Source organism: Scyliorhinus torazame, chromosome 14 (genome assembly GCF_047496885.1).
Source record: "Scyliorhinus torazame isolate Kashiwa2021f chromosome 14, sScyTor2.1, whole genome shotgun sequence".
NCBI classification, from domain to species: Eukaryota; Metazoa; Chordata; class Chondrichthyes; order Carcharhiniformes; family Scyliorhinidae; genus Scyliorhinus; species Scyliorhinus torazame.
The window spans coordinates 151,455,975-151,476,826 of record NC_092720.1 but is presented as its reverse complement, the minus strand read 5'-3'; the positions used below and the strand labels follow the sequence as shown (position 1 = coordinate 151,476,826).

Below are 20,852 nucleotides of genomic sequence, written 5' to 3'. Positions count from 1 at the left end.
AATTGGCGAACCCTTACTCTGGATTACACCCACTGGTCCGAGACTCTCCCACAAGAGGAAACATCCTCTCAGCATCCATCCTGTCAAGCCTCCTGAGAGTCCTACATGTCTCAGTAAGTTTGCTCTTATTCTTCCAAACTCCAATGAGTACTGATCCAACCTCCTTAACTTCTCATAAGAAAATCCCTCCATGCCCGGGATCAACCTAGTGAACTTTCTCTGGACTGACTCCAATGTCAGGATATCTTCCCTTAGATAAGGACCCAAAACTGTTCACAGTATTCCAGGTGTGGTCTAACTAGTGCCCTTGTTTAGTTTTATTAAGACTTCCCTATTCTTTCCTTAAATAAGGACCCAAAACTGTTCACAGTATTCTAGGTGTGGTCTAACTAGTGCCCTTGTATAGTTTTATTAAAACTTCCCTATTCTTATATTCCATTCCCTTGGTGTAATTGCGGATAGCGATGAGGACTGTCAGAGGCTACAGCAGGATTTAGATCGTTTGGAGACTTGGGTGGAGAGATGGCAGATGGAGTTTAATCCGGACAAATGTGAGGAGGTCTAATGCAATTGGGAATATACAGTGAATGGTAGAACCCTCAAGAGTATTGACAGTCAGAGAGATCTAGGTGTACAGGTCCACAGGTCACTGAAAGGGGATACACAGGTGGAGAAGGCAGTCAAGAAGGCATACAGCATGCTTGCCTTCATTGGCCAGGGCATTGAGTATAAAAATTGGCAAGTCATGTTGCAGCTGTATAGAACCTTAGTTCGGCCACACTTGGAGTATAGTGTTCAATTCTGGTCGCCACACTACCAGAAGGATGTGGAGGCTTTAGAGAGAGTGCAGAAGAGATTTACCAGGATGTTGCCTGGTATGGAGGGCATTAGCTATGAGGAGAGGTTGAATAAACTCGGTTTGTTCTCACTGGAACGACAGAGGTTGAGGGGTGACCTGAGAGAGGTCTACAAAATTATGAGGGGCATAGACAGAGTGGATAGTCAGAGATTTTTTCCCAGGGTAGAGGTGTCAATTACTAGTGGGCATAGATTTAAGGTGCGAGGCGCAAGGTTTAGAGAAGATGTATGAGGCAAGTTTTTTTACACAGAGGGTAATGGGTGCCTGGGACTCGTTGCCGGAGGAGGTGGTGGAAGCAGGGACAATGATGTTAATGGGACATCTTGACAAATACATGAATAGGATGGGAATAGGATGGGAATAGAGGGATACGGACCCCAGAGGTGCAGAAGATTTTAGTTTAGACAGGCAGCATGGTCGACACAGGCTTAGAGGGCCGAAGGGCCTGTTCCTGTGCTGTACTTTTCTTTGTTCTATCTGCGGTGCGCACAGGGTGCCTGTGACCACCTCAAAAAATTCAATCAAAATTTGTTAGGGCGTGACCTCCCTCTAACAAAACCATGCTGACTGTCCCTGATCAAACCTTGTTTCTCCAAGTGGAGATTGATTCTGTCCTTCAGAATTTTCTCCAATAGTTGCCCTCCCATTGATTTTTTTTTTTTTAATTTAGAGTACCCAATTCATTTTTTCCAATTAAGGGGCAATTTAGCGTGGTCAATCCACCTACCCTGCACATCTTTGGGTTGTGGGGGCGAAACCCACGCAAACACAGGGAGAATGTGCAAACTCCACACGGACAGTGACCCAGAGCCGGGATCGAACCTGGGACCTCGCCGCCGTGAGGCCACAGTGCGAACCCACTGCGCCACGGTGCTGCCTCCCGACCATTGATGTGAGACTCACTGGTCTGTAATTTCGTGGTTTATCTCTACCACCATTCTTGAAAAGTGGAACCACATTAGCCGTCCTCCAGTCCTCTGGTATCTCCCCTGTGGCCAGAGAAGAATTGAAAATTTGAGTCATAGCCCCTGCAATTCCCTCCTTTACCTCCCACAACAGCCTGTGGTGCACCTCATCTGTATCTGGAGATGTGTCCCTTTTTCAGCCCACCAAACCCTCCAGTACCTCCTCACTCCCTGTGTCAAACTTTTCAAGAACCTCATAGACCCTCTGTCTGAATTCTGTACCAATATCCTGCTCCAAAGTGAAGACATGTGATATACTCATTTAACACCTGACCAATGTCATCTAGCTCGACTCACAGATTACCCCTTGGTGCCTAATGGGCCCTACTCTTTCCCTGGTAATCCTTTTCCCTTGATATACTTGGGGAATATCTTGGGATTTCCCTAATCTTACCCGGCAATGCTTTTTCATTCCCCCTCTTTGCTCTTCGAATTACTTTTTTGAGTTTCCCCCGCACTTTCTATATTCCACAAGGATCTCTGTGGATTTGCCCCTCTATACCTGTTAAAAGCCTCTCGTTTCCTCCCTGTCCAGTCCTGAATATTCCTAGAATCCAGGGTTCTCTGGACTTGATGCTCTTATATGTCACCTAAAATGAACATGTTGCACCTGGACTCTCGCCAATTCCATTTTGAACGCCCACCATTGTTCTTCTGTAGATTTACTTAGAGGTAGTTGTTCCCTGTCTACCTCGGCCAAGTTCTGCCTTATTTTAATAAAATTAGCCCCCCCCCCCCCAATTCAAAATGTTTTTTGCAGACCATCTTTTTCCTTTTCAATGACAAATTTGAAACATACAGTAACATGGTCATTATCACTAAAATACTTCCCATTCTTACCTCGAACACCTGCCCGGCTTTGTTCCCCAGAAACTAGGTCAAGCACTGCACCATCCCTTGTTGGACCTTTTGACATGTAGATATAAAAAGTTCTCTTGAATACATTTCAAGAAATCTGCTCCCTCTAAACCCTTTAAAATGTGGCTATCCCAATTAATGTTGGGGAAATTGAAATCCCCTGATATAATTACTCCATTATTGTTTTTATACACCTCAGTGAATTGTCTATATATCTGCTCCCCTAATGCCTGCTGACTATTTGCTGGTTTATAATACACTCCCAGCAGTGTCAGAGCCCCTTTTTTATTTCTACGCTCTACCCACAAAGTGTCATTTGAAGACCCTCCCAAGATATCGTCCCTCCTGACTCCTAAATTAATTATGCAATACCACCTCTTTTACATCCTCCCCTGCCCTGCCTGAAGATCCTCTCCCCAGAATATTGAGGTGCCAGTCCTGCACCTCCCTCAACCACATTTCTGTGATGGCAACAACATCACACCTCCACGTGTCAAAACACGCTCTTAACTCAACTGTCTTCTCTATGATACTCCTAGCATTAAAGTTGAGGTCATCCAGGCTCTCCTTACTCCTTTGAAACTCAACATGGTGTGTCCCTATTGCATAAACGCTCAATGTCCCCCTTCCTCCAGTCCTCTTGGTCACCATGCTGAAATTTAAAAAATGCCATGAAGAAAACAGTCCTTTATTCTGTATAAAAGTCAACCAATCATCTTCCGTATTCCCTTAATGCCCATCTTCAGCAGGAGTTTGGTTGTCCTAATGCTGCTGTGCAGTTTGGCTGGTGAAAGGCTGTTTACGTACACTAGGGAGACTGCAGGCAGCCTTGCAGGGTAACCTTTCACAGTTCTGACTCTAGCTTTTGACTGCATCATCTTGGCACATGCAGAAGCATGGGTGGAGTGACAATGGGAGAAGGGTGAATGCTGTCATCCTAAGAGGGGGTGGAAACGTTTGTGCTCTACGGAGCCACTGCAACTTCTCTGGGGCAACAGCACAAACATTCTTAATTGTTTTTGCTGGAGCACAGATTGCTGAACTGTTGAGGCTCTGAAAGCCCCTTTGAGCACTGATGGCAGCAGTCTGATCGAGCATGGATCCCAGCTGGACTTGCATGAAGTTTCACTGCAGTGCTTTTATGTTGCATGGCTTCTGTTTTTGCTGCAATTGAAGATGAGACATTGGCCATCAGACATGTCTAGATCCGCAGTTATTCTTATGGAGTAACCACCATTTTCATACTATAATTTGTTCCAAGCTCTGTACAAAGGCCAGTGGGAAGTTGGTGCTTAACAAAAAGCCAGTAGAAAGTTGGTTCTTAACTCCTCCATGCTCCTTGGCAGTGACTGCATACCCATTTATTTTCCTCTGTACTCCGTCCGTTGAAGTCCACATCTGAACCCATTGCAATAGAACTCATGTGTAACTTCACTGTCTCCCCAACGTAATGGCATTTGTGCCAACCTTTTCCTCAGACCTGTCTGCAGCCCACTCGGGTCCAATCTCTCAATGTAAATGTAACCTCTATGCTGTGTGTGAAGTACACACCATCTTAGTATCTGAGCTGGTGGCTGCACAGGTCAGAGTTGGTGATGGTGTTTCTTCCTGATCAGTTTGCTCTTTCTCTACCGCCTCTTTTTCCTGTCCACATTCTAGTTATTTATTATCTGAAAAGAGAGAGACACAAAAATCAGGTCGCAGTGAGGGAAAAGCGAGAGGTGCATCCTTAAAACATCTGTCGGAAAAGTTAGTGGGATCAGTGGGAAGTGAAGAGGAGGATTGGATATCAGTATACTGTCATCTTCTGTGGTTTCAGTTCAGTTGCTGCCCATGCCTCAGACATAGCCACTCCAATGATCATGAACACTGTCCCCTCCATCTGGAAAGGAAGAAGTATTTCCCACTAGTTTCAAGCGGTATGTCAGTTATAATCAGAGACAGAGCATGCTTCAGTAGGATATTGGGTCTTTCCCGTTGTGTAGGGTGCCATTGACCACATACATGCCGCTTTGAGACTTGTGATAGTGCTCAGTGTCTGAGGTTGGGGTGATGCTATGATTTTTTTAAATTTAGAGTACCCAATTAATCTTTTCCAATTAAGGGGCAATTTAGCGTGGCCAATCCACCTACACCTTTGGGCTGTGGGGGCGAAACCCACGCAAACACGGGGAAAATGTGCAAACTCCGCACGGACAGTGACCCAGAGCCGGGATCGAACCTGGGACCTTGGTGCCGTGAGGCAGCAGGGCGAACCCACTGTGCCACCGTGCTGCCCTGATGCTATGAATTTGAGGTGTGAATCACTATTGAGAGAGAGTGAATGGGATGTGGCGAATGGAGGGGAGTTTGAGGCTGTTGGTGCAATTGGTAGAATATGCCATTTGAGGATTAATTCACTGACCTTGACCACTTGGGTGAGAACAACATTGTAACATTGATGGAGAATCTCTCTCTTTGTGCCCACTACCTGAACCTATGCCTCCGGTGCTGTATAATTCTATCTCAATTTGCACTAACTGAGTTTTGTTGAAATTGATTAATTCATAGTAATTGTTATCATGCATTTTTTACAGGCAATATCCCAGCAGGACCTTGTACATATGGCCATTCAGATTGCTTGTGGGATGAGTTACTTGGCCAGGAGAGAAGTTATTCATAAAGACCTAGCTACAAGAAATTGTGTGTAAGTACAAGAAATTGCGCATACAATTTCTAGTTCATTGGCCTCTGTTTTTACACTGCCTGAGTAACTTGAATGGCATATGTTCAAAAATCTTGTTCACTTGTGGATAGCGTAGTAATTTGGAATGGCAAAATATACCCAAATTGCAATTGCTGCGGAATGGAAAGTGTGAAAGGGTTTGAATATTTCCCAGATCAGTATGATCACTAATTTCACTTTTATCACCATATAACATAGAGAACATAGAAAAATACAGCACAGAACAGGCCCTTCGGCCCACGATGTTGTGCCGAACCTTTGTCCTAGATTCATCATAGATTATCATAGAATTTACAGTGCAGAAGGAGGCCATTCGGCCCATTGAGTCTGCACCGGCTCTTGGAAAGAGCACCCCACCCAAGGTCAACACCTCCACCCAACACTAAGGGCAATTTTGGACACTAAGGGCAATTTATCATGGCCAATCCACCTAACCTGCACATCTTTGGACTGTGGGAGTAAACCGGAGCACCCGGAGAAAACCCACACACACACTGGGAGGATGTGCAGACTCCGCACAGATAGTGACCCAAGCCGGAATCGAACCTGGGACCCTGGATCTGTGAAGCAATTGTGCTATCCACAATGCTACCGTGCTGCCCTTAAGAACAAATTAATCTACACTATATCATTCTACCGTAATCCATGTACCTATCCAATAGCTGCTTGAAGGTCCCTAATGTTTCCGACTCAACTACTTCCACAGGCAGTGCATTCCATGCCCCCACTACTCTCTGGGTAAAGAACCTACCTCTGATATCCCTCCTATATCTTCCACCTTTCACCTTAAATTTATGTCCCCTTGTAATGGTTTGTTCCACCTGGGGAAAAAGTCTCTGACTGTCTTCTCTATCTATTCCCCTGATCATCTTATAAACCTCCATCAAGTCGCCCCTCATCTGTCTCCGTTCTAATGAGAAAAGGCCTCGCACCCTCAACCTTTCGTCGTAAGACCTACTCTCCATTCCAGGCAACATCCTGGTAATTCTCCTTTGCACCTTTTCCAAAGCTTCCACATCCTTCCTAAAATGAGGCGACCAGAACTGTGCACAGTACTCCAAATGTGGCCTTATCAAAGTTTTGTACAACTGCATCATCACCTCACGGCTCTTAAATTCAATCCCTCTGTTAATGAACGCTAGCACACCATAGGCCTTCTTCACAGCTCTATCCACTTGAGTGGCAACTTTCAAAGATCTATGAACATAGACCCCAAGATCTCTCTGCTCCTCCACATTGTCAAGAACCCGACCGTAAACCCTATGTTCCGCATTCATATTTGTCCTTCCAAAATGGACAACCTCACACTTTTCAGGGTTAAACTCCATCTGCCACTTCTCAGCCCAGCTCTGCATCCTATCTATGTCTCTTTGCAGCCGACAACAGCCCTCCTCACTATCCACAACTCCGCCAATCTTCGTATCATCTGCAAATTTACTGACCCGCCCTTCAACTCCCTCATCCAAGTCATTAATGAAAATCACAAACAGCAGAGGACCCAGAACTGATCCCTGCGGTACACCACTGGTAACTGGGATCCAGGCTGAATATTTGCCATCCACCACCACTCTGACTTCTATCGGTTAGCCAGTTCGTTATCCAACTGGCCAAATTTGCCACTATCCCATGCCTCCTTACTTTCTGCATAAGCCTACGATGGGGAACCTTATCAAATGCCTTACTAAAATCCATGTACACTACATCCACTGCTTTACCTTCATCCACATGCTTGGTCACCTCCTCAAAAAATTCAATAAGACTTGTAAGGCAATACCTACCCCCCACAAATCCATGCTGACTATCCCTAATCAAGCAGTGTCTTTCCAGATGCTCAGAAATCCTATCCTTCAGTACACTTTCCATTACTTTGCCTACCACCAAAGTAAGACTAACTGACCTGTAATTCCCAGGGTTATCCCTAGTCCCTTTATTGAACAGGGGCACGACATTCGCCACTCTCCAATCCCCTGGTACCACCCCTGTTGACAGTGAGGACGAAAAGATCATTGCCAACAGCTCTGCAATTTAATCTCTTGCTTCCCATAGAATCCTTGGATATATCCCGTCAGGCCCGGGGGACTTGTCTATTCTCAAGTTTTTCAAAATGCCCAACACATCTTCCTTCCTAACAAGTATTTCCTCGAGCTTACCAGTCTGTTTCACACTGTCCTCTCCAACAATACGGCCCCTCTCATTTGTGAATACAGAAGAAAAGTACTCGTTCAAGACCTCTCCTATCTCTTCAGACTCAATACACAATCTCCCGCTACTGTCCTTGATCGGACCTACCCTCGCTCTAGTCATTCTCCTATTTCTCACATATGTGTAAAAGGCCTTGGGGCTTTCTTTGATCCAACCGCCAAAGATTGTTCATGCCCTCTCTTAGCTCTCCTACTCCCTTTCTTCAGATCCCTCCTGGCTATCTTGTATCCCTCCAGCGCCCTGTCTGAACCTTGTTTCCTCAGCCTTACATAAGTCTCCTTTTTCCTCTTAACAAGACATTCAACCTCTCTTGTCAACCATGGTTCCCTCACTCGACCATCTCTTCCCTGCCTGACAGGGGCATACATATCAAGGACACGTAGTACCTGTTCCTTGAACAAGTTCCACATTTCACTTGTGTCCTTTCCTGACAGCCTATGTTCCCAACTTATACACTTCAATTCTTGCCTGACAACATCGTATTTACCCTTCCCCCCAATTGTAAACCTTGCCCTGTTGCACACACCTATCCCTCTCCATTACTAAAGTGAAAGTCACAGAATTGTGGTCACTATCTCCAAAATGCTCCCCCACTAACAAATCTATCACTTGCCCTGGTTCATTACCAAATCCAATATTGCCTCCCCTCTGGTCGGACAATCTACATACTGTGTTAGAAAAGCTTCCTGGACACACTGCACAAACATCACCCCATCCAAACTATTTGATCTAAAGAGTTTCCACTCAATGTTTGGGAAGTTGAAGTCACCCATGACTACTACCCTGTGACTTCTCCCTGTGACTTCTGCACCTTTCCAAAATCTGTTTCCCAATCTGTTCCTCCACATCTCTGCTACTATTGGGGGGCCTATAGAAAACAAGGTGACTGCTCCTTTCCTATTTCTGACTTCAACCCATACTACCTCAGTAGGCAGATACTCCTCGAACTGCCTTTCTGCAGCTATTATACTATCTCTAATTAACAATACCACCCCCCCACCTCTTTTACCACCCTCCCTAATCTTATTGAAACATCTATAACCAGGGACCTCCAACAACCATTTCTGCCCCTCTTCTATCCAAGTTTCCGTGATGGCCACCACATCGTAGTCCCAAGTACCGATCCATGCCTTAAGTTCACCCACCTTATTCCTGATGCTTCTTGCGTTGAAGTATACACACTTCAACCCATCTCCGTGCCTGCAAGTACTCTTCTTTGTCAGTGTTCCCTTCCCCACTGCCTCACTACATGCTTTGGCGTCCTGAATATCGGCTACCTTAGTTGCTGGACGACAAATCCGGTTCCCATTCCCCTGCCAAATTAGTTTAAACCCTCCCGAAGAGTAGTAGAAAACCTCCCTCCCAGGATATTGGTGCTCCTCTGATTCAGATGCAACCCGTCCTGCTTGTACAGGTCCCACCTTCCCCAGAATGCGCTCCAATTATCCAAATACCTGAAGCCCTCCCTCCTACACCATTCCTGCAGCCACGTGTTCAGCTGCACTCTCTCCCTATTCCTCGCCTCGCTATCACGTGGCACCGGCAACAAACCAGAGATGACAACTCTGTCTGTCCTGGCTTTTAATTTCCAGCCTAACTCCCTAAACTCATTTATTACCTCAACACCCCTTTTCCTACCTATGTCGTTGGTACCAATGTGCACCACGACTTCTGGCTGCTCCCCCTCCCCCTTAAGGATCCTGAAGACACGATCCGAGACATCCCTGGCCCTGGCACCCGGGAGGCAACATACCTTCCGGGAGTCTCGCTCGTAACCACAGAATCTCCTATCTATTCCCATAACCATTGAATCTCCTACTACTATTGCTTTTCTATTCTCCCTCCTTCCCTTCTGAGCCCCAGAGCCAGACTCAGGGACCTGGCCGCTAGGGCCTTCCCCCCGATAGGTCATTCCCCCCCCCCCCCCCCCAACAGCATCCAAAACGGTATACTTGTTTTGAAGGGGAACGCCCACGAGGGATCCCTGCACTGTCTGCCTGTTTGTTTTCTTTTTCCTGACAGTAACGCAGCTACTCTTGTCCTGTACCTTGGGTGTGGTTACCTCCCTGTAACTCTTCTCTATCACCCCCTCTGCCTCCCGGATGATCCGAAGTTCATCCAGCTTCAGCTCCGGTTCCCTAACACGGTCTTTGAGGAGCTGGAGTTGGGTGCACTTCCCGCAGGTATAATCAGCGGGGACACCGGTGGTATCCTTCACCACCCACATCCTACAGGAGGAGCATGCAACTGGCCTAGCCTCCATCCCCTCTTACCTTACAGAATATAGTTGCCCTATGGACCAATTGGACGTCCGCCCTCCGACTCTGCTCCCAGTCAGCTGCACTCTCTGCAAACTCCCGGCTCCCTTCACGCTCTTTGAGGAAATGTAGGAAATGGAAATGAAAGGAGCACCTTACTCCCGCCTCACCTAACTCCCTCAGTCACCAAACTCTCACTATAGCACTCAAATGCACCAAATTCAGCACTCCCTCAGTCACCAAACTCTCACTATAGCACTCAAATGCACCAAATTCAGCACTCAGTACAAACAAAGTCTGCACTGTAGGGGATCACTTTTATACTGTGAATCTAGCCTCTGAAAACTGACCTCATCCAATTAACTAATTAACAAGCTCCAGCTGCAAGTACCTACAAGTAGAATCTTTGTTTAACGCTGATTGAAAATTCACCTTCTTCTAAACCAAACAGCAACTTTTAAGTTAATTAACTAAATAAAAGAAAGACTAGACTTTAGATAAAAATGAAGCCTTATACTCCCTCAGTCACCAAACTCGCACTATAGCACTCAAATGCACCAAATTCAGCACTCAGTGCAAACCATGTTGATTCAATTCCTGGAGATTTGTAAGTATGAATGGTGTTATTGTGGACTTTATTTCCACAAAGCAGTGGGGAAATCCTAACTTGATGAGAGGTGGTGGCAGTGGTAATCTTGCCAGTCGAGATTACCACTGGGCTAGATCCAGGCGTCTAGGTTAATTCTCTGGTGACAAGGGTTTGAAGCGCAACAATTCAATTAACAAATCTGGAATTAAAAGCAAGTCTTGGTCATAATGATCATGAAATCACTGTCGATTGTCGTAAAACCGGTTCACTGATGTTCCTCAGGTCGGAAATTTGTTACTCTTGCATGGTCTGGCCTACATGTGACTCCAGGCAGCACGGTGGCACAGTGCCTCGTGCTGCTGCCTCACAGCGCCATGGACCTGGGGTCAATTCTGACCTTGGGTGACTATCGTCACTCAATTGTATCAACCAGTTAAGTAGTCTGAAAGGACTGAAATTGGACTGAGTACTTAATGAGTATTTAATGCACTCCATATGAGACACACTGATACGCAGTGCTTGAAGGCACTGGATGCTGCAAAGGCTGTGAGCCCTGACAATATTCCGGCAATAGTCCTGAAGACTTGCCACGCCCCTAGCCAAACCGTTCCAGTACAGCTACAACACTGGCATCTACTCGACAATGTGGGCTCCTGTACACAAGAGGCTGGACAAATCCAACCCAGCCAATACCGCACCATCTGTCTACTCGAGATCATGAATAAAATGATGGAAGGAGCCATCAACACGGCTGTGGCACTTACTGAGCTAACCTGCTAACTGACAATCAGTTTGGGTTCTGCCAGGATCACTCAGCTCCTGACCTCATTACAGCCTTGGTTCAGACAGGGACAAAAGAGCTGAATTCCAGAGGTGAGGTGACTGCCCCTGACATCAAGCAGCATTTGACCCATTATTCCATAGCCAAATGCAGGAAGACCTGGACGATATCCAGTCTTGGGCTGACAAATGGCAAGTAACATTTGTACCATATAAGTGCAGGCAATGACCATCCCCAAGAAGAGAGAATCTAACCAACCCCCTGCGACATTCAATGGCATTATCCTCACTGAATCACCCGCTATCAACAGCCGAGGAATTACGTCCAGAAATTGAACTGGACTATCCATATAATTACTGTGGCTACAAGAGCAGTTCGAGGCTCAAATTCCTGCAGTGAGTATCTCAGCACCTGACGCACCAAAGCCCATCCACCACCTACAAGTCAGGAGTGTATTGGAATATTCTCCACTTACCTGGATGAATGCAACTCTCAACAACACTGCAGAAGCTCGACACCATCCAGGACAAAGCGCCTACTTGATTGGTACCCCTTCCACAAAGTTTCACTCCCTCCACCAACGCACAGTTGCAGCTGTGTGCGCGATCTACAAGATGCACTGCAGGATCTCACCAAGCCTTCTTCGACAACCCCTTCCAAACCCAAGGCCACTATCATCTAGAAGAACAAGGGCAGCAGATACCTGGCGCACCACCAGCTGAAGTTCCCCTACAAGTGGTCACCATCCTGACTTGGAAATAAATCACCATTCCTTCACATCGTTGGGACAAAATCCTGGACTTCCCTCTGTAACAGCACTGTGGATGCAGCGATTCAAGAAGGCCACCACCTTCCCAAGGACAATTAGGGATGGCAATAAATGCTGGCCCAGCCAGTTAAGCTCACATCTCATGAAAGGATGAAAAATATCTTCATGAAAGGCCCAGCAACGCTAAAAGTTATTCTCTTGGCAGTGTGATTTGGAGAATATTGGCAAGAAACCTAATATGTTTTGTAAAAAGTATTATCTTAATTACATTTTCTTTATTAGTTAAAAGCATTATTTCAAAACTAGTTAATTAACACATTGCAACGACAATGGATCCTCGCTGTCTTCAGGGGATGACCCGGAGGACTGGAGAATAGCCAATGTTGTTCCTCTGTTTAAGAAGGGTAGCAAGGATAATCCCGGGAACTACAGGCCGGTGAGCCTTACTTCAGTGGTAGGGAAATTACTGGAGAGAATTCTTCGAGACAGGATCTACTCCCATTTGGAAGCAAATGGACGTATTAGTGAGAGGCAGCACGGTTTTGTGAAGGGGAGGTCGTGTCTCACTAACTTGATAGAGTTTTTCGAGGAGGTCACTAAGATGATTGATGCAGGTAGGGCAGTAGATGTTGTCTATATGGACTTCAGTAAGGCCTTTGACAAGGTCCCTCATGGTAGACTAGTACAAAAGGTGAAGTCACACGGGATCAGGGGTGAGCTGGCAAGGTGGATACAGAACTGGCTAGGCCATAGAAGGCAGAGAGTAGCAATGGAAGGATGCTTTTCTAATTGGAGGGCTGTGACCAGTGGTGTTCCACAGGGATCAGTGCTGGGACCTTTGCTCTTTGTAGTATATATAAATGATTTGGAGGAAAATGTAACTGGTCTGATTAGTAAGTTTGCAGACGACACAAAGGTTGGTGGAATTGCGGATATCGATGAGGACTGTCGGAGGATACAGCAGGATTTAGATTGTCTGGAGACTTGGGCGGAGAGATGGCAGATGGAGTTTAATCCGGACAAATGTGAGGTAATGCATTTTGGAAGGTCTAATGCAGGTAGGGAATATACAGTGGATGGTAGAACCCTCAAGAGTATTGAAAGTCAAAGAGATCTAGGAGTACAGGTCCACAGGTCATTGAAAGGGGCAACACAGGTGGAGAAGGTAGTCAAGAAGGCATACGGCATGCTTGCCTTCATTGGCCGGGGCATTGAGTATAAGAATTGGCAAGTCATGTTGCAGCTGTATAGAACCTTAGTTAGGCCACACTTGGAGTATAGTGTTCAATTCTGGTCGCCACACTACCAGAAGGATGTGGAGGCTTTAGAGAGGGTGCAGAAGAGATTTACCAGAATGTTGCCTGGTATGGAGGGCATTAGCTATGAGGAGCGATTGAATAAACTCGGTTTGTTCTCACTGGAACGAAGGAGGTTGAGGGGCGACCTGATAGAGGTATACAAAATTATGAGGGGCATAGACAGAGTGGATAGTCAGAGGCTTTTCCCCAGGGTAGAGGGGTCAATTACTAGGGGGCATAGGTTTAGGTGAGAGGGGCAAGGTTTAGAGTAGATGTACGAGGCAAGTTTTTTACGCAGAGGGTAGTGGGTGCCTGGAACTCGCTACCGGAGGAGGTAGTGGAAGCAGGGACGATAGGGACATTTAAGGGGCATCTTGACAAATATATGAATAGGATGGGACCCAGGAAGTGTAGAAGATTGTAGTTTAGTCGGGCAGCATGGTCGGCACGGGCTTGGAGGGCCGAAGGGCCTGTTCCTGTGCTGTACATTTCTTTGTTCTTTGTTTGACAAATTTGGGTGACCAGACATCCCAGCTTTGCTCGGACTGAATTTTCATTAAACATTAGGTACCCTGACATTTTACTTAAAGTTGTTCAAATGTCCTGTTTGCTGACTTTAATGTATGGGTGAGTTGGGAGCCTGAAAAATCATGTTGCCGTTCAGGTTGTCCTGATGCTGATTTATAATTGGCCAAAGGTCAAGATTGTGTCTTTTGGGGACAGGAAATGCAGAGTGGTGAGTGTTTGTCAGTACAACCCAGTTGAGTGGAATTCAGGGAAGCAGGGATCAATTTCACTTATGTTTGAGCTTATTGTGGCTCAAGTTCAAGAATGGAGGAAGACGGACACAATAACCAATGCGTCAGATGTGGAAACGCTTCCTGTACCATGAAAAAAGCAAGCACGTATGACACTCGGAACTTTATGCTGAACAGCAGTCACCATTAATTTACCCCAAGACCTCGTACAATTTGCACCCATGACCTTCCATAATTAACCCGACAACCAGCTGCGAATCAGGAGACAGTCAGCCTCTGGGTCATTCACAGTGGTGCCAACCCCGAGCTGCACTTGTGGTAGCCCATCAGTAAACTGCCAATCATTGCTGAGGAAGGTGGTCGAGAAATTTAGTTAAACCATGGCATGTCAAAGACCGTGTGCTTTCCAGCTTTGGGTGCAAACAAAATCTTCCACACTTCAGGCAGGCTAATTTGATTAAAATCCAGACTCTGTCTGAAAATGTTGAGTGTTAGAACCCATTGTGAAAATTAAATGGAAATTGTTCTGAGCATTGTGCATTGCACAGTGAAGTTAGACAGAATAGAGGATTCTGGGATCCTGTGACAAATTAAGTCTTCATTCAGTTTTCTTTTAAAGAAAATGAGGCAGAAATGCCATCAAACCAATAGTCTATGGCAAAATCTTCCAATCCCGTCCACCACAAAATTTGACAACCCCTTTGTTGTGGGAAAATCAACCACTTCGGGAGTCAGACTTGCTGTGTTCAATCAGTGCAGTTTATTGTTACACGAAGCTTCGGGAGAAAGCGTACGTACCCCGCGGTACGGTAGCGATCCTTTCTCGTGGTTTGAATGGCAGTCATTCATTTTATACTTTGGGTTCACAATGAGCCCAGATACAAAGCAATTATCACCTTGTTATCTTTAAATATTTTATAGATTGTACATCGCTATTTGTAAGCGTTTTGCCATTTACACATGGTTATAGTTAAAGAGGTTACAGGTTACAGATAGCAGCAGAAAAGCAGTATTGATTGTCCCTTTGTTTTAGGAAATGGCCCAAGACATTCGTATTAGCATATCATTGAGTACACCTTGGCTGAAGTCAGCTTTATTCAAGTGGTGTCCCGCATTTATGTATTTCTTAATCTTCCTGTCTGGCTCCCTTTGTCCTGGATCTGTTCCTATCTGTCCCACTGGGCTCCAGGCATCAGTTATGTCTGCTTTATTCTCTGTGTCTCTATCATGTGTGTCAGGCAGCCATCTTCTGTGCCAAGTGCCCTTCTGAACCATTTCCCACTTCACCCTTTAACAGTCCGTTGACCTCAGGAGGGAAGGAATTTCCGGTCTCGGGATGGGTGCAACGGGAAAAATGGTCAAACTATCTTAAAAGAGTGGGTGGTTTGGGGTTGTCAACTCAGACATGATACATTTCAGGGATGTCATCTTCATACCTTCAACTACCCATCCCCCCAGACATCTGCTTTTGGTTGTCCAACATGTCAAGCATCACCAAGTCCTGCCTTCCAAGAGCTTTTCAATATATTAATATTGACTCTTGAAAATCTCATCACCCTACCACAATCAACTAATCGAGATGGTGTTAAAGGCGATCACTGAAACCACAAAATCCATCGAAAACGTTGGTCGAGTTCTACGCCGAGTGTAAAACTGGATTGCCGACATAGGTTGGAGACTTGGGCAGAGAAATGGCAAATGAAGCTTACTTCTGACAAATGTGAGGTGATGCATTTTCGTAGGTCTAACATAGAAGGGGAATATACCGTAAATGGCAAAACTCTTAGAAATATAGAAAGTCAGGGAGATCTGGGCATGCAGGATCACATTCAAAATGCCGACTGGGCATTTTAAAACTGGCAAGTCATGCTACAAGTTGTATCGAACCTTGGTACGGCCGCACTTGGAATATTGTGCACAATTCTGGTCGCCACATTACCAGAAGGATGTGGAAGCTTTGGAGAGGATGCAGAGGAGGTATACCAGGATGTTGCCTGGTCTGGAGGGTATTAGCTATGGGAAGAGGCTGAATAGACTCGGACTGTTTTCGTTAGAAAGACGGAGGTTTTGGGGTAATCTGATAGACGTCTAGAAGATTATGAGGGGCATGGATAGAGTGGATGGGCTGGCATTATTTCTCAGGTCGGAGGGGGCATAGGTTTAAGGTCCGTGGGGCAAAGATTAGAGGAGATGTGCGAGGCAGGTTTTTTAAGCAGAGGGTGGGTGCCTGGAACGCATTGCTAGGGGATGTTGTGGAAACAGATACATTAACGGCGTTCAAAAGGCATCTTGATAAATACATGAATAGGATGGGTGTAGACGGATACAGCACAAGGAAGTGCTGAGGGTTTTGGCCAAGGTTGGTATCATGACCAGTACAGTCTTGGAGGGCCTCTGTTCCTGTGCTGTTTTGTTCTGTGTTCAGTCATGTCCCCCACTCAATCTCCTCTGCTCCAAGGAAAACAATCCACAAATATCCAATCGCTCTTCAGCCCAGGCAACATCCTGGTAAATCTCCTCTGCACCGTTTCCAGTGCTATCCATCCCTCTTATAATGTGGATTCCAAACTGTACAGAATACTCTAGATAATAAAAGGTATACCATATGCCTTAACCAATGTATCTGCCTGCTCTGCTACTTTAAGGGACCAGGCTACATGCACACCAAGATCCTTCTTTTTTTTTTTAAATAATTTTTATTTAGGTTTTCACAAAATATCAACAACAAAATGTAAAAGGAACCCAATAGAATTAAATACAAAACAAAACAGCCCAGTGCCCCCCTCCCCCTATACATAAACAATATATTAACACCCGCCGAAACACATAGCAAATATATACAGCCCCTCAGATCCCCCAGTATAGGCAAACAAAAATAAAATAGAACACCCCCCCCCCCCCCCCCCCCCCCCCCCCCCGGTCCCTGGTTGCTGCTGCTGCTGACCATTGTCTACCGTTCTGCCAGGAAGTCCAAGAATGGTTGCCACCGCCTGAAGAACCCTTGCACCGGTCCCCTTAAGGCAAATTTCACCCTCTCAAATTTAATAAACTCCGCCATATCGTTGAACCAGGATTCCAATCTTGGGGGCCTCGCATCCTTCCACTGAACAAGAATCCTTCGCCGGGCTACCAGGGATGCAAAGGCCAGAATACCGGACTCTTTCGTCTCCTGCACTCCCGGCTCCTCTGCAACCCCAAATATTGCGAGCCCCCAGCCCGGTTTGACCCTGGATCCTACCATCCTCGATACCGTCCTCGCTACGCCCTTCCAAAATTCTTCCAGTGCTGGGCATGCCCAGAACATATGGGTGTGGTTTGCTGGGCTCCCTGAGCACCTAACACACCTGTCCTCACCCCCCAAAAAACGTCTCATCCTTGTCCTGGTCATGTGTGCCCTGTGCAGCACCTTAAACTGTATGAGGCTGAGTCTCGCGCACGAAGAGGAAGAGTTCACCCTCCCTAGGGCATCTGCCCACGTCCCCTCCTCGATCTCCTCCCCCAACTCCTCCTCCCACTTACCTTTCAGCACCTCCACCGAGGCTTCCTCCTCCTCCTGCATCACCTGATATGTTGCCGAGATCTTCCCCTCTCCAACCCACACTCCCGAGAGCACCTTGTCCTGTACCGTGCGCGGCGGCAGCAGCGGGAATTCCACCACTTGCTGCTGGCAAAGGCCCTTACCTGTAGATACCTAAAGGCGTTTCCCGGGGGGAGCCCGTACTTCTCCTCCAGCTCACCCAGGCTCACGAACTTCCCATCCACAAACAGGTCCCTCAACCTTCTTATCCCTGCCCTGTGCCACCCTGAAAACCCTCCATCTATTCTCCCTGGGACAAACCGGTGGTTCCCCCGTATGGGGGTCCACACAGAGGCCCCCACTTTCCCCTCTGCCTCGATTGCCCCCAAATTTTGAGGGCAGCCGCCACCACCGGGCTCGTGGTCTACCTCATTGGAGGGAGCGGCAGCGGCGCCGTTGCCAGCGCCTCCAGACTCGTGCCCTCACAAGACGCCGTCTCCAGCCTCTTCCATGCCACCCCCTCCCCCTCCATCACCCACGTGCGCACCATCACCGCATTGGCTGCCCAGTAGTACCCACAGAGGTTGGGCAGCGCCAGCCCCCTCCCATCCCTACTCCGCTCCAGGAACACCCTTCTCACCCTCGGAGTCACCAAGATCCTTCTGATCCACGGTGCTTCCCAGGACCCTGCCGTTTCTCATGTATTCCCTTGCCTTGTTTGTCCTGCCCAAATGCATCACCTCATACCTATCCGGATTAAATTACATTTGCCCTGACCAGCCCATCTGACCGCCCATCTCTTTCCTCCTGTAATCAATGCCTCCTCACTATTTACCACTGCACCGATTTCTGTATCATCTGCAAACTTACAGATAAACCCTCCCACATTCATATCTATATAATTTATATAAACAGCAAGGGTCCCAACACTGATCCCTGAGGGATTCCACTGGACACAGGCTTCCAGTCAGAAAAATACTCCTCGATCATCGCCCTCTGCTTCCTGTCGCTCAGCCAATTTTGGATCCAATTTGCCAAATTTCCTTTGATCCCATGGACCTTCACTGTCAGTCTCTCATGTGGGAGCTTAGCAAAAGCCTTGCTGAAATCTACTAGACTACATCAAATGCATTTCCCTCATCTCACACCTGGGCACCTCTTCAAAAAATTCAATCAATTTGGTCAGACATGACCTTCCCTGAATAAAACCATGCTGGCTGTTGTTGATTAACCGCTGCCTCTCCAAATGCAGATTAATTGTAACTCTCAGAATTTTATCCAATAGTTTCCCACCACTGAGGTTAGACTGTCTGGCCTGTAGTTTCCTGGTTTATCCCTTCCTGCCAGAGAAGAATTGAAGATTATTGCCAAAGCCTATCCTGTTTCCACCGTTGCCTCACTCAGCAGCCTGAGATTCATTTCATCTGCTCCTGGAACTTGTCTACTTTTAAGCATCCATGACCATTCACAACCTCCTCTCTTTCTAGGTTAATCTCTCTAATGTTATTACTGCCCTTCTTTGTGGGCAGGTGGGCAGAGCAGTGGCAAATGGAATTCAACCCAAAAAGCTGTGTTTGACCATGTTTCACCAAGTGGTCACCTGTGGATGATATCACATAAGAACTAGGAGCAGGAGTAGGCCACCTGGCCCCTCGAGCCTGCTCCACAAAATATCATGGCTGATATTTTGTGGACTCAGCTCCCCTTTCCGGCCCGAACACCATAACCCTTAATCCCTTTATTCTTCAAAAAACTATCTATCTTTATCTTAAAAACATTTAAAGAAGGAGCCTCTACTGCTTCACTGGGCAAGGAATTCCATAGATTCACAACCCTTTGGGTGAAGACGTTCCTCCTAAACTCAGTCCTAAACCTACTTCCCCTTATTTTGAGGCTATGCCCCCTAGTTCTGCTTTCACCCGCCAGTGGAAACAACCTGCCCGCATTATTATTCCCTTCATAATTTTATATGTTTCTATAAGATCCCCCCTCATCCTTCTAAATTCCAATGAGTACAGTCCCAGTCTACTCAACCTCTCCTCGTAATCCAAACCCTTCAGCTCTGGGATTAACCTAGTGAATCTCCTCTGCACACCCTCCAGTGCCAGTACGTCCTTTCTCAAGTAAGGAGACCAAAACTGAACACAATACTCCAGATGCGGCCTCACTAACACCTTATACAATTGCAGCATAACCTCCCTAGTCTTAAACTCCATCCCTCTAGCAATGAAGGACACAATTCCATTCGCCTTCTTAATCACCTGTTGCACCTGTGAACCAACTTTTTGCGACTCATGCACTAGCACACCCAGGTCTCTCTGCTCAGCAGCATGTTTTAATATTTTATCATTTAAATAATAATCCCTTTTGCTGTTGTTCCTACCAAAATGGATAACCTCACATTTGTCAACATTGTATTCCATCTGCCAGACCCTAGCCCATTCACCTAGCCTATCCAAATCCCTCTGCACACTTCCAGTATCCTCTGCACTTTTTGCTTAACCACTCATCTTCGTGTCGTCTGCAAACTTAGCCACATTGCCCTTGGTCCCCAACTCCAAATCATCTATGTAAATTGTGAACAATTGTGGGCCCAACATTGACCCCTGAGGGACACCACTAGCTACTGATCACCTTTGGTTATATTATTCAGCTGGGAGTGAAATATGTTTGAAGCATGTCAAGCTGTGCTTTCATAATATCATCCATAGCTAGACCACTTTGGCCTAGGTTTTCTGGTATTGGGATTGGTGTTCATGGTGAATTGTCAGCATTCACCGTCATTATCCTGTTACATCAAGCTGAGTGCATGTGCAGATTTTCACAGAAATACAAAAGGTGCCCTCTATTACTCAATGCTCCACCACAGGTTATGCTGTGGGATTCCCTGCTCTCTCAGAGGCAGCAGTTGTTGTAATCAGTGAGAATTTCCCCTTTTTCATGCTCACATCACTGTTACAAACCCATCAATCATTTGTAACTGGGTTGTTAAAGGCGCTGTAGTTCTGAAGGCGGGGGGAGGGGGGGGGGGGGTGTAGGTTGGTTCAGTGAAGCTTAAAGCGTTCAGGAAATAACTAATGATGTCTGCTAAATAATACGCAAGTGATTCTCTGCCGTTTTTTGTGGGGTTATTCTGGAGTAATTCTTCTATTGACACCGAGTTAACTTTGCATGCTGTCTGCAGAATCCTGGGCATGCCCATATCCTCTCCAATTTTCTTGACCAACTGTGGAGGAACCAACTAGAGAGCAGGCCATCTTAGACTGGGTACTG

The 20,852-nt window shown here is 46.4% G+C and overlaps 1 protein-coding gene across 1 annotated transcript in view; it reads left to right on the top strand.

Moving 5' to 3' along the window:
- LOC140390089 (tyrosine-protein kinase RYK-like) overlaps positions 1–20,852 on the top strand; it is a 352,210-nt gene that overhangs the window by 257,520 nt on the left and 73,838 nt on the right. Inside the window, exon 10 of the mRNA XM_072474993.1 lies at positions 5,259–5,368. Within this exon, the coding sequence (XP_072331094.1) occupies positions 5,259–5,368 (110 nt within the window). The remainder of the gene's footprint in view (positions 1–5,258; positions 5,369–20,852) is intronic.